Raw genomic sequence first — 15,341 nt, forward strand, 5'->3', positions numbered from 1 at the left:
GTGTTCTAGTTCTTGACCTGGTGACGATTCAAAGAGTGTGGCCACTTTCACAGATCATCGAGCTGTATGCTTAGGATGTGTGCACTCTTTTGCAGGTGTATTGTATTTTAATTAAAAAAAAAAAAAAGGAAAAGAAAACTTCAGATTACATCCCAAAGGAATAAAAAAGAAAGCTCTAGGTCCCCAGAGCTAGAGCTCTGTTTTGAGTCTGTGGCAATGATAACCTGAGACTTGAACTTAGTCAGTTTTGTTGCTGTTGTTGTCTCTGAGCTCTTCTGATGTCATTTCCTTCTCCACAGCTCTCCCTCCAGGGCAGTCCTGCTGGGGGATGGTATCCAACAGGACCCTCAGTGCTAGGCTGTGGCAAATTCTTCTTTTGAAGGAAACTTAAAAAAAAAAAAAAAAACTTGGTTTAAGGTCTTGTCTAACTTGTTTCTCTTTATGCCTCTTGGTTAGTTATCTCACTCACTCCTCCAGGCTCCTGAGCACTTTCTTCCTTTTTCCAATCCTATACACTCTCTTGTGCATCTTTGAGTTGTTTTTAATTGTTGAGAGAAATATGCTTTAGTTTTGCAACTCAAAATACATTAATACTAATATATTTCACAAAATTCTACCTTTGCCACACTGACTTAACTTTGTGCTGTCAGGTGATCAAAGATTTTTCACACCTGATGCTATATCCCCATCATTCGTCTGAACAGTTCTATGCTAGTATCTCTAACGTTTCTGAGTGGAGTTGTGTAACCATAGGGCAAGTTACCTTAAGCTTTCTGATCTCAATTTTCTCGTCTATAATGAGGATAATAACAGCCCTCTCCTCTTACAGTTGTTGTGAGATCTGAATGCGGTAAGACATGCAGAATGTATAAAATAAATACATTTGATAATAAAATAGTTGCCCAATAATGGCAACTATTGGCAAAAAATAGTTGCTCAATAAATGGGAGTTGTTTGAAGTACTAAGGGCAGGAAGTACTGGTGATTTGTCCCTGCAGACCTCAAGGATTAAACAGAGACATGTTATTTAGAGGGGTTGATCTGTCGAGACCAACTGGTGAGAATTCTGCCTGGTCCTATTGAAAAAGGAGTCATTTCTCTAAAACCGCAGTCAGCCCCAAGGAAAGGTCAGCTTGATTTAGTGGCAGGCACAAATAAAACAGGTAAGGCTACCAAAATGTTTGGTTTCTTTTAAACTTTGGTGATTATATGGCTGACAAGGACTGGGGAGCGAGAAGAGTACTCCATATCTTAGAGAATCTTGTAAAATGCTTTAACAAATATATAAGAATCATATATAATTGGCACACGCTTTGTTTGAATGCAAACACTGCTGTTAAAGTGGTGCTTAAAAACAGTTTGTTGGCCTTCTCTTCATACAGGAGAAACATTTCTCTCGTTTACACTACTCTCTTGCTTAGCAAACCCTTATTTATCCTATAATGCAAGTGTAATCAGCCCAACATGTCCAAATGCCCACAGATTCTGAATTAGTGGAGTCTGAATTAATGGAATTTTAGACTGTTTCTCGTGGAGACAAGCGTTTGAAAACTACCCACTCCAACAGTTTCGAGAACACTCTATGAAAATGACCCCTTCCCTCCTCTTTCCCCGCGTCTTCCTGCTTTGCGTGTTTCAGTTCTGGCTTTCAAAGGAGACAGAGGAAAAAAAGACTCAAAAGTATTCTTGGGACATTTGAACAGTTATTTATTGAGAAGCCACAGTTTTCCACACTTTCCTAACTGTAGGCTTTATATAAGGCAAAAGCAAGATGGATCTACTACTTTACACAGAAAGAAAGAGCTCTGCAGAGGACCCCAGGGTCACGCAGTTACAGATCAAAATGCAATGTACTTGACAGATATAAAAAACAGTGTGGAACAAAATAATTTAAATTATGGTTACAATCTACTGAAGGAAATATCCATGTCTTATTATAAACACATTTATAGTCTAGGGTCATAATTTAAATATTCAGGTCTTTTTTTTTTTTAACATACACGGTTATTGAAACATAAAAGCAAAACATAACATTTAATAGGATGAACTTTGATAGAAGACAGTCGCTCTGAACTGTGCTGGATATTATGATAGGATCGCCCTTGCCGTGGCAATTAGGAGGATCAATCCATTGGTATGTAGCCATCCTTTTTTGGGTAACTATCTGGATAAATGAAAGGATGGGTTAACAAGGACACCAAGGGTTCATTTTTCAGTTTTAGGGGAACAGAAAGAACTGAAAGTTGGTTATTGGAGACTTGCCTTCTGTTTTTCAAAAAACAAAGCAGATCTATGTGTCTTAGTTAAATTCATTTATTGTACTCATTTAAGTAACTGGCATCCACATACGGGAAACAAAGAAAGTACCTGGCGTACTCGCCCTCACATCCATCTACCGTCGATGCTCACACAGCACATTGATGAAGCATCATTGAACTCTGCTGATAACAGGGATACACCTAGCAACTGAGCTATGTATTCTCCATAAACGGTATTTAAAGAATGGTGCTCCATATTGCTTGTAAACATATAGACATGGATTCAGGAAATTGTAGAGTCGAAGGTTGTTTGCTAATCTCGGTACCACGTAGCTAAAATGGCAGTTGTATCAGTACACATCTCATGGCATGGTAGTTGACAGAAAATTCCATAATGGGGTTAACTAACAGACTAAGGACATGCATTGACTACAAGACTCTGTCCTAGTGGACTCCAGGCCCAAGCGCTCTAATCGTCCTCTTCGTCTTCCTCGTCGCTGTCCTTCATGCTGATTCCCTGCAGACCCCCGCCCTCGCTCACGGACGCTGTGGCCTCCTCCACAGTGAGACGGTTCCGGATGGTTTCGTAGGTCTTGCTGTTTAAGGTTGAGTCCAGGACTCCTTGCAGTCGGAAATCTCTATAGGTTTTCTAAGGAGGGAAAAGATGCAGTGATGAGGGAGATCTCATCTCCATGAAGGGAGGGACAGGGCACAAGGCAAGCATGGGGGGTGAGAATACTGACCTCAGCTAAGTGTCACACTTCATGCACTGTCACATGAAAAGCCACCATGCTCAGATTTCACTTGTACTGAAAACTGAGATTTGTTGAATGACAGAAAATGAGAAATGGTGACAGGATAAACTGTATTAGATGAGACAAAGCAAAGAACATAAGCTTGTGTTTATTCAGTTCTGTAAAGGGAAATGTTCCATAATTGTTTTGGTTCTTTTTTTTTTTTTTTTTTTGGTCTGGTTCTTTCTCTTAGGTTTGTATCGTATCATATGATAGACAGTGTGAGGGGCTATAACACATAAATAATGGATCAAATGATTATGGTATTTTACGATTTCTGCTGCAGTCTGGTCCTTAGTATTTGTGAGGCTTGTAACTGCGTATCCCTCTGTCTCATTCACAAGACAGACATATGCATGTCGGTATACGAAACCGATCACGGGCAGCAACAATTACGGGGAAGATGGAGCGTTAATGCCTCATCAATATGTTGCGGGCATGTGACATTTCTCGTCTCCTTAGGAAAGAAGTGTATCTATTCTGTTCACAACTTCATGGTCTCAGGGAAGAAATTTGGCTCTTTTTCAAGAACAATGGTTTGGTATTGCTGTACCACAAGTTCTTTCTTTGTTCCTTCAGGCGATTTCTCTTGGATTTCCTTAGGTATCCCAAGGACTGTTTTTCTAGGAATCCCTTCGCGTTAATTGAACATGACCAGAAGCATCTGGCTGTTGTCTACTTCACAAAACATTTTTTTGAAAAAGGTCCCTCTCTAACTACAACTCTCCTCATCACGCTGCATATCATTTCAGCTACTGATTCTGCTGTTTGTTTCTCCTCTTGATATGGGAAACTTGCTAAGGGGTCAAAAGAAGGAACAGTAACATACTTCAACGCCACTTGCATTATGATTTCTGGTTTTTGGAGTCCATCTGATGCAGTCCTAGTGTCAATCACCATGTGAACCACTCCTGAAGGTCCCATGTGGTAATTAATGACTGCAGAGTTAACTAGTGAATGCTGTTCAGCTCAGTGAAGTCCAGTAATAAAAGATTATGGCTAGGATGACCACGTGTACCCTTTGCCAGTTTATATCTATGGTCCCAGTAGGATTATTTGTAGCAGCTTCTTTCTTTCTTCAAAGTAATCTGGTTTCGACACTAAATTCAAAGGTCATCCTAACTATGGATCAAGGTGCAAGGCTAGGTAGCTAGCGGACTGTGTCTGTACCTGGAGGGGGAAGGGTAGGAGGCTGAGTAAAATGCTAGGTCTGGTGGAGACCAGATATCCAGATGATTTACTTGATTTTTCTGTACTTTTCAATCACTTAGAATTGATTGCCAGAATATGATGGGAAAAAGGTAGAAATCACTTGAATATTCTCCTCTCTAGTCAAATTCCAGAGCAGTGCGTTTCCCAGCCAGACTCTGAATGTCTAAGGGCAGGGACCACATACAGTCATTTTTAAAAAATACTCCATCTTGTAGTATACAAGTAGGGGCTCAACTAATATTTGTCCAAGGTTGGATGAATAAATGCTTGCTGGATAATGAATGAATGGACGAATAAACCGAGTGATGCAGAGGCAGGAAAGAAAGCCAATTATCACTGGAAGTTTGCCTCGGAGAAGGAGACCCCTGGGTAACGTACTTAGCGAAGAGGTGGTGAATTCTGCTTCATCCCTCTGTGCTGTGGCTCTAGTTAAGCTGGGCCCACTTTTGGCAAAAGTGAAGGAGTTCCTTTGGCAGGGACGTTTCTGGGTCCCTTGCCTGTGGTTCATGTTTGTGTTGTTTTTGGCAGAGGCTAAGAAGAAACCTCCTCTCTGACTTGTATTTTTTTCTTAATAAAATATTGCTAATTCTAACAGTCTCAACAAAAATCTGAAAATCAGTAATGGGAAGATATTCTAACACACTAAAATTCATGTCTTCTTTTCATGTCTACCCAGGAAGGGTCAAACAGAAAAAATTCCCCTTAAGAGTATTTATAGCCAGAAAATGGAACGCAAGGGGTCAGGCAATGGTTAGTGAGGTTGCCTTAAGGAACTGAAATTTAAATATATGAAAATTAGGCTGGGTGCATAGTCCAAGTGCATAGATTTCTTTTTTAAGAGCTGCAGTACACTGCTGTCTGCAACCTTCCCTGGGAGGACTCTTTGTGAGATCAAATGCATATGATAATAATTCTCCTTAATTACACTCAACGGAACAGTAATTGGTTTTAAGTCAGCACTGGGGTAGAGGAGCACCTTCAATGAAATGGCGCTAATCCGAAAGAGACTAAGAAATGGGGCAGGGTTGGGGGGGGAATAGCGGAGGCGGGGTGGTGTGGGGGACTTTCGGCAAACTGTTAAGAAATGGAAATTCATCTCCGTTTTATCATTAAAATATTTTGAAAGAGACTTTGTGCTCTGAATGAGATTTTTGCATACGAATGTTTTAAAACCCTCTATGGTGAAGCATCAAATGGAAACCGAAATGATCAAAAATGTATTTACCCCCTTCTGTGATCTTATTATTTCATGTAAACCACTGAGATTTCACGCTGAAATAATTATCATTAGTCCAAGGCACACACACAAGAACAGGGGGAAAAAAAAGCTACGTTCAGGGTATGTTACCTCACCTTCGTGATCCTTTACATTTGACTGTATACACGCATTGTAAGAGAAACTACTTCAATTAACTACAAGAACAATATTGATTTGCATCCTGATAATGATCCCAGGACATATTTAGAAAGAGCCGGAGGGAAATATTTCTATTAAATTAATTGTGGCAAAATTTTATTTAATTAAACCGTAAATGAAGTTGGTAATGGATGCGATTAGCATAGTGGTACCCAAAAGCCAGCTTTTGAACGTTTAATGCAAAGGGCATGACGGCCCTTGCAGTATATTTGCATGGCAAATACATAAAGTATTTTTCCAGTCTGGATAAAATATCAAATTCCTTTTTATTAAATTTCCCTTTGATGTCTGAGTAATAAATTAACCAGGCATCCCAAAGTGATTTCACCGGTTTTTCTTGCCTGAGATACTGTTTTAGGAATCACCTTGTTTTATACGTAAACTAATATTTTTTGTGTTAAGGAAGTTCTGCAGCTTGCCAATGAAAGGTATTTCAGTGAGCTGTTTGCAAAGGAGAATCATTATGTTTTCTTTTACCTTTACCATCCTAATTAGTGTTTTCAACTGATAAATGTGAAGCTGTAAGTCCATCCGGTCCGTCAGCCAGGTACAGATCACGTTCATGGAGCTGCTGTACCATTGCTGAAAAAAAAGACAAAAGTTCTCCAGCCAACACATCATGGAGCATTTAAGAGCAGAGACGAAACAGGCCACGTGTGAGCACCTGCTCTGTTCCAAGAGGAAAACAAAATGGTTAAAGAGAATTTGAGAGCACACAGATCATGAACAGTGATTGACGCAAAAATCCCGAGGTACCAGATCAGCCGAAAAGAGATCGGTTTGGACTTTGAATCGAAAACAGAACTCTTCCACTATACACACCTCATATACAATCAATTCATAAAGGCCACCGTTTGCTCTTCTGATTCTCCTTTTTGTTGGTTCATTTTACTCAGTTGAGATTTAAGTCACTGTTTGTGTCCTAACGCCATTGTGTCGGGTGTCCAAGACGATGGGGGCTTCTCCACTGAACCAATCGATGCCACTTGCTACTTACCTTTTGAAAAAAATCCAGACCCTGTCTGCTTAGGACAATTCCGGGAATCAGGCTGAGAGCCTTAGGAATTTAGGGCAAAGTTTACCTTCCTTTACCCTAAAGGGGCATTCGGATAAAGACAATGAAGGAGGGTTTCTCTTTAAGGGCCAAATTATACTCTGGGCAGCTTATGTGGCCTTACGTTGGCTGTGCAATCTGTTTTAATCTTAACACCAAAAAATTATGGAAGATGAGAGGAAAAAAAACATCTACAAATGAGCTCATTTCAAGCTGTTGAAATCATACTTCCCCTTAAGGGGGTTAAATTTTGCTTCTTGTCTGTGAAAAATGCTTGAAGCTGTGTCACTTTAGACTGCCACCCCTGTGGTGCACGGAGTCTCTGGTGCGGTATAATTTTGCAGTACTGCTCATATATTCATAAATCTCACTCGGAGACATATGAACAGTGTTATGAAGTGTCAGTACAAAAAAAAAATCTAATCTTTTAAACTTCACCAGGTTTCATTACGCATTCCCGCTTATACCAAACAATTTACAAATAAAATGAAAAGGTGTGGATGGACCTATATATTGATTTATAGGGCATGTATATGAACCGTGCGCAGAAAAGATGTAAAAAAAAAAAAGTGGTTAGAGAATTGAAACGCTGCATACTCTCCTGTTAACGCACACGCACACACGCACACGCACACACGCACACGCACACCAGTGGAGATTTGAAAAGCATAAATAAAAACATGTTTCTGATGGTAACTCCACCCTTTCTCACCTAAAGATCATCCAAAATCAGTTTATGCCTAACACTCACAGTTTTTCCGAAGCCTTGTTTCTGACTTAATTTCTTTAAAAAAAAATTAATTTGGGTTTTTACTTGCAAGGTAGAACTGCCAAGTTTCACCTTGCAAGAAACGACACAGTCTCAGCCATGGCGTTCCGAAGCCCTCTTTGCAATCGTTCGTTTCTAGGCTCTTTCCTCATCAGAGCCAATTGTGGCTCTCCTTGGAGCCCAGCCGCAAACAGAGACCACACTACCCCAATCAAGGCAGCACTGCAGCCTCACAGCCAACTTCTGCTCTTTTAAAGATCACAGAGGCGAAACTGTCAGTTTCAGGAACCTTCTGTCCCTCCCCAAGGGAGCAGGCGGGGTTGGGGGGGTAGGGATTTTTTCCTTGAGATCTGCAGTTCACTCCACATAGGAGTGGCGGTTTGCCCTGGTCAAGCTGCTTCAGGCATGGACAGGTTTTCCCCTCTAGGAGCGAGAACATTTCACTGAAACTTTTTTTGGGGGGGGTTGTGATTATTTGGAGGTGTTTTTGGCACCTCCTGCCTTGGGATTCTGGAGCTCTTGCTGTCATTGCATCTGGGTTTGTTAAGGGGCTAGGGATAGGAATATGACTAGGTCATGGGTGTTTCTACAGCCCTACTTTACTCTCAGCTAGGGGACCTCTTGTGTTTACCCCAGGCCTCAAATTCCACATTTACTGACTTATTCTGACATGAAATCTGGGGGCTCAAGTAATCTATTTTGAGAGTCATGAGCAACGCCCCCTACCCCCGACTCCCACCTCCTGGGGTTAGAAAATGACCTTCAAAGGAACCTGGGTGACCTCCTGGCCAAACCTACAAGACCAGGACCCCATGATGAGTGCATCTCAGGGACACAAAAGAGGAATGTGGCACTCTGGCTTCTAGGCAGAGGTGGCATTTTGCTTTGGCTGTGACAACGGGCAAACCAGCGCTGGCTTCTATCACTGCCAGCAAGCCTTGTGCAACATGCCTTTTTCTCTTTGCTGAGAGATATGCCACCTTTCAGGGGAAAAAAATAACGAACTCCCCCCAGCCCCCATTTTATGTAAGTAATTCCCATTCTTGTAAATGGCTTTTGGCTATTAAAAAATAAAAAGGGAAAGGTAGACTGCTATCAATACTCTTTCTCTGCTGCTGAAAGGGTAGGGCGGTAGGAACTGCATGTAGCGATGGATGGATCAGCGCATCACGCTCACAGATTCCCACCCCAGGAGAACAAGAAAGCCCTGGAACATCCATGCTTTTTCTCCTGGATCTCACATCTAGCAAAAGAAGTGTAAAAAATGTATGATGCCCCATTGGCTACACATTTCAAGAGGCAAAAGGGAGTAAGTCACGCCTTTCCAAACCTTATGCTCAGTAGATGAAATTGGAGGCACTCTTGGATGAAGCACAGCGCTAACTTGGTTTTCCAGAAAGGCGCTTAAAGGCACTTGGATGTTGGAGAAAGCAGGAGTCACTGCCTTCTAGAACTTTAAAACATTAGAGGTGAAGGGGATCTTCCACAGAGCTCCTCCTTTGTAGAGGAGGAAACAAAGGCCCAGAGAGGTGAAGTGACTTGCCCAAGGTCACACAGCTAGTGAGTCCGGAAGTGGCAGTTTTCCAGGATTAGGCACTGGAGTGAAAAAGCTGATCACCTAATGACTCCTCCCTAGGAGGGTGTAATAGTGCGCTGGACATGAGAGCTGATCTTGTGCATCTCTTCCCAACTCTACATTCAGGGGTATCACATTGATATCTAGAAACAGGCCTTAGTGGGGGTTTTTACCCTATGGAAATTGGCAAATGCCACAAACCAGGGCATTCTCCCTTCCAGAAAGCCAGTTGTTATAACATTCAGTTCACAGTGCTTATTAATCAGGTTTGCTTTATTTGAGATCGATGCTAATACAGCAGATTTGTTATGATTCTTCCAAAGAGGAAATTCATAAAACATTTTAAGTTCTCCCCACTTTGTTTTGTCTCTGGTTCAGACATGCGTTTTCCAGAGATAGCATGATACCTGGGCACTAACATTTTGGTAAAATGCACTCTAAACCCTTAGAAATGAAAATTGTGAGCTGATGACATATACTAAGTATTTAAGTATACTCATGACTCCTTTGCTGCCTGCCTTTAATTCTGGTATATTAAATGGAAACTTTCTACATAAGGTTACTTTAATCCTAAAAAAGCCCTAGAGAAATAAAATCCCCAGTACCCTGGGTACCTCTAAAGTATGTACTCTGGGGATAATTCTGTGAAGGTTTTAGGGTTGGAAGCCAAAAGGACACCCATCACAGCTATGGCCTGCAGGAACTTCTTGGGTAGTTAAAATCACCTGAAACTAACATGACATTGTAAATCAACTATACTTCAATAAAAAAAAATTTTTTTTAATTGAATGCAAAAAAAAGAGAACCTGGAAGGTTGATCTAAAACTGTGCCATTTAATTCTTTTCCTTCCCTCCCTTCCCTCCCTTCCTCCCTCCCTTTCTTCCATCATAGTTGTTAAGAGCACAGGCCTTACCTGTCTTTTGCCTAGGTTTGTGATCTTGGGCAAGTTACTTATATTCTCAGAGACCCATTTTCTCAATCAGAAAATGGGAATTAATCAGCCTTTCATAGGCTTTTTGATGCTAAATGAATTAATGCTAATAAAGCTCACATCACAGTACTTGGCACATAATAAGGCCTCAATAAATGTTAGCTACTACCATGACGACCACCACCACCAGCATCATCACAACTGTCACATCACCGTCACCACTAACATCTTCATCATCACCACCATTAACATCATCTCTCTCCTCTTTTTCTCTCTCTTTCTCAACCCAAGAAATACCACAAAACAAGGAAGAAAGCAGAGCAAGTGACCAGAGAAAGCCATGCGACGGTGGAAGAAATTATTCCTATTGGAATATCTCTGGAATCATATGCATAAGTCTTACAGGACACATGACTAGCTCAAAGTAATTCCACTGTAAAGTTGTTTTGTGTTAGATCATCACCCAAACCTATAAAACCATCCTGGGTGCATTATACACATTTAAAACTATATTGACCTAGATTTATATACTGGATTCAAAGGATTCAGACAAATAATGAGGGATTTTTCAAACCCTGTGTGGCTAAATTACAGCTTCAGCTTGGGCTGGCTACTTATTAGCTGGATAAACTCAAGCGAGCTACTTAACTTTCTGACCCCTAGTCTCCTCTTGGGGTTAATACTTACTTCATAGGATTACTGTGAGTGTTAAAAGAGATAACTATGTAAAGGGCCTAGCACAGTGACTGTCACATAGTAACCACTCAATAAAATTTAGCCACTGTTGTTATTATTACTCTCAAAAACATAACAGGTATCCTTTTAATATACAATACAGAAGAATTTTCTTGATCCATTTCTAGTAGAAATTAACTTGCCGATAATCGGGCCACACATTCTGCCCTGCAATTACACTGACTTCATGCAGAAGAATCGTTATACACAACATGTCTCTTCTGTCATGTAGGGGCTCACTACAGCTAGGATTGGGGTGAGGCAAGGGAGGCAGGATCTTGCAAGTGCAGGATTGGCTGCTGCCTTTAATGAATATTTTAGTATTTTGTTCATCATGGATTTTTTTGCATTCATTTTGATTTTTTTAACACATTAAAATATGTATTTGATTACTATATTTTTTGGCTCCTCCTTAAATTTTGCAACTGAGAAGTGAATCATTCACCTCTCCCTAGTCCCCAGCCTCGGGTTCACTGTTTCCCCCCGGGAATTTTATCCTTGGGAAGTGCTGCAGGATTGTGAGATAGGATGAATAATTCACACCTCACGGGACAATATAGGGTTCCCAGAAAATGGATTTTCACTTGGATTTGGATAATCCCTCATCAGCAGGATAGAGCGTTACTCCAGTGATGGCTGCTGCCTTTATGCCTCTGTCATCACAGCCACCTAGATGAGTCTAAATGCCCTACTCCCACCCCTATCTTGATGTTAATTCAACGTCCTAAAGGGACTTTACTGTTAATGATTCGTTTTTGGAGCCAGCCACATCGCATACCTGAGTGGCAATGAAAACAAGGGACAGAGGCTGAAAAGGAGACAGAACTACTCAATGTGTTTCCATACTCATTAATTACAAGGGTAACATACCCGCGTAACTTACACAACCCCCCCATCAGACAACACCATTCCATAGGACTTTATAGAGTCTCAGTTTTTAACAAAGTACTATTTTGTACAGGATTCCTAATACACACATACACATACATACACATTCACAAAATTAATAAAAATAGTTACCTACTCATTGAACACCGAGTCCTTACAATGTACAAGCACTGTGAAGAGCATTCTACAAGCATTGTATAATTTCATCATCCAGTAGAACTCTTAAGAGTATCTATAAGGGGGGGGAGGGACTGGGAGTTTGGGGTTGGTAGATGCAAACTATTACGTATAGAATGGATGGACAACAAGGTCCCACTCTATAGCACAGGGAGCTATATTCAATGTCCTGGGATAAACCATAATGGAAAAGAATATAAAAAAGAATGTGTGTGTGTGTGTGTGTGTTTGTGTATATATATATATATATATATATATATATATATATATATATATATGTATATATATAAAACTGAGTCACTTTGCTGTACAGCAGAAATTAACACAACATTGTAAATCAACTATACTTCAATAAAAAATAAAAATAAAATTAAAAAACAAAACAAACAAACAATAGAGTATCAATATTATTAACAGCCCTGTTTTGTAGATGAGAAAAAGGGGCATAGGTAAGTTAAATAAGTAGCCTGTGGTCACACAACTAGTAAGCAGTGGGACAGGATTCAAGTTGGTTATTTACCACTACATCTGTATGAGTTGTCACATTCACCTCAATAATTTTAAAAAGCAATGGCTTGTTTATATAGAAACAGCTCTGGTTTCCAGGTGCCTTTTCAGCAAAGTCATTCAGCTCTGAACTTCTCAAAGGGGAAGTGTGTGGGTAGGATAATGCTCTTGGATCTGTCTCCCTCAGAGCCCAAGCTTGGCCTGGTGTTGAAAAGATTCTACTTTTTTATGAGCTTAGAAAGTCACTAGGCAGAGGGAGGGGAGTCAGGGGTTTTCCCACGGAAAACCACTCAACAGCCTTAAAGAACTAATGGATGAGAGACAATCATTGCTGACTCTTAAGGGAAATGATTAGAAAGTTGGATGGGGATGAGAGGTGCCATTTCTTAGGTAGCATCAACGTATTTGTTTTATTAAACGGAAAATATATTTATTATATAATATGCATATTCCGTTTTACTTAGAAATACTTTAAAGCTTAGAAAAGTTGTAAAAATAAAATAGTATAAATGACACCCATATACCCTTTACCCAGATTCACCTACTGTTAACATTTTACCCCATTTGTTTATTGTTTGAAAATATATATATATAGTCCAACTATATATATATATATATATATATATATATATATATATATATATATATAGGTTTTTTAAAAATTAAAACAATTTTTTTATTGGAGTATAGTTGATTTACAATGTTGTGTTAGCATCAACGTATTTTTAATTCCCCCCCGTAGCCCTACCTAATCCCTTCTTACTTTCTCTTAGGATGGTAACTCAGCAATTGCTACTAAAAGAAAATTCTCACTATGGGCAGTTTGAGTTTTCAATGAGAAATACAACTAGAAATATTGCCTTTGTCACAATGAATTGAACTTTCCTAACAGAGTTTTGGAGATACAAAAGTTATGACGTTGATAAAAATTTCAGTTCTGAAAAATTATCCATTATAAGTTTTAACATTTTCTGTGAACAGGGAGAGTAAAATAGAACCTTGGGGAAATTCAGTTTCACGTGTAATTAAAGAAGATGTCACCAGAAGTGCTAGAAGAGAAATTTTAGGCAGAGTCACAAATCCAATGAAAATAGTTTAGTGCAAAACTCAGTTCTTCCTGTGTTGCTTTTTTCTTTAAAGAAACATTTTATTGAAGTCTAACATGCGTACTGCAGTGTGTCACTTTTAGCAAAACACACGCACATACACACACCTTCTGAACAAGACATGCTGCCCCATGCCTACAATGGAAGGTAATGTTTAGTCCAATATAGTGAAAATGAGCTTTTAGAAAATTTGGTATTTGACCTAAGGACCAATAACTGCACCATGCACAAACACACATCTTCACACACTTTCTTTGATTAAAAACTGTGACTCAGGGACTTCCCTGGTGGCGCAATGGTTGGGAGTCCACCTGCAAATGCAGGGGACACGGGTTCGAGCCCTGGTCCGGGAGGATCCCACAGGCCATGGAGCAACTAAGCCCATGCGCCACGACTACTGAGCCTGCGCTCTAGAGCCTGTGAGCCACAACTACTGAAGCCTGCGCGCCTAGAGCCCATGCTCCGCAACAAGAGAAGCCACCGCAATGAGAAGCCCGTGCACCGCAATGAAGAGTAGCCCCCGCTCGCCGCAACTAGAGAAAGCCCGCGCGCAGCAATGAAGACCCAACGCAGTCAAAAATAAATAAATAAATTTATAAAAAACAAAAAACAAAACACTGTGTCTCAGTCCAATACATCCTAAGCAAGAATGATAGTTGAAATTCACAAGGACCTGAGTCTTATGGTTGGCTTATTTGCAAATATATATTTCCTTTGAAACTGGCATGTTCATGCTATATATGCCAGGGAGGCAAAGCTCTCAGTGCCTGGGCAGTTCATGGCTAAAGTCTAAATAGTTGAGTCTTTATTATCATCTGTAGTCTTGCTTCACAGATGAGGAAACTGAGGCTCAGAGAAGTAAAGTGCTCTAGCAGCTAGCAAGAGATGGAACCTGGACTCAAGAGGCTGAGAGGCAGTACAGCCTAGTGGCTAGGAGAATAGACTTGAATCAGGCCTGTCCTGTGTTTGAATCTTGATAAATCCCTTAACCTCCCTGTGCCTCAGTTTTCTCATCTGCTAAATGGGGATGATAATAAAAACCATTTAGGGTTGTTGTGGGGATTAAATGAGTTAATATGTGTGGTGTGCTTACAATAGCGCCGGGCACATTCTAAGTGTTACCTGTTACTATCTTAGCCCCGCTATCCTACCCTGCTTCACGAATAAGAAAGAGTATCTCCCTAAGTGCGAGCTCTTCAGGGTTGTGCAAAGCTTTCTAAGCAGCTTCCATTCTTCAAAAAAGATCTGAGCAAAAAGGTAATTTGTAACCTCTTGGTAACCAACCTGCATTTCTGGACTGAAGAAACACAGTGAAACCTGGAAGATTTTTATCTCCTCTTTGGAAAGTACCCTTTCTCCAACTCAACACAACCACACATCAGAGAAATTGCCTCAGCACCTTGCCTCAACTGTCTAATGAAGAAAGGACATTTTATTTGTTGGCAAGGAGGCAAAGAGGAAGATAATACTTTGACCACACCCATGTGACTAAGTTCTTCATTTTGCTTTTTGTGACAAAAGTGGGTTATTATTAGTTAGGGGGAAAAAACCCCACAACCTACGTAAATGGCTGTATTGAAATACTGTAATGAAATCTTTTACATTTGAAACTTTCAATGCATATTTCTTCCTTACAATTTGGGTAATTTAAGAGCATGTGAAAAACTTCATCAATGGTTTCTCCACACTTCTACCAAAGTCCCCACAGCTTCGTTAGCCTGAGCTGCAATTCCACAGCCTCACAGATCTCTTTAGGGCTAAGGATCACCAGGGATCTGGTTGTATTCGGTGTTCTAATCCAGATTCAGAGAGGGTTTGACAAAGAAACCTTGGCATGTTCAAGACATCTGTGCCAAGTGGGCACGAACGAAAGACTGCACGCAAGTTTCAGGGTTTGTCAGAGCTCCCCAAGGGAG

The 15,341-nt window shown here is 40.4% G+C and overlaps 1 protein-coding gene across 16 annotated transcripts in view; it reads right to left on the minus strand.

Moving 5' to 3' along the window:
* Positions 1–2,727: 2,727 nt before the first annotated feature.
* The window catches only part of CADPS (calcium dependent secretion activator), a 481,100-nt gene continuing 468,486 nt past the window's right edge, over positions 2,728–15,341 (minus strand). For all 16 annotated transcript variants that reach the window (XM_061195494.1, XM_061195496.1, XM_061195498.1 and 13 more), the window contains 2 exons: positions 6,159–6,263; positions 2,728–2,907 (listed from right to left, as the gene is read on the minus strand). In XM_061195494.1, coding sequence (XP_061051477.1) covers positions 2,728–2,907; positions 6,159–6,263 — 285 coding nt within the window. The remainder of the gene's footprint in view (positions 2,908–6,158; positions 6,264–15,341) is intronic.

This window comes from Eubalaena glacialis, chromosome 7, assembly GCF_028564815.1.
Source record: "Eubalaena glacialis isolate mEubGla1 chromosome 7, mEubGla1.1.hap2.+ XY, whole genome shotgun sequence".
Classification (NCBI taxonomy): Eukaryota; Metazoa; Chordata; class Mammalia; order Artiodactyla; family Balaenidae; genus Eubalaena; species Eubalaena glacialis.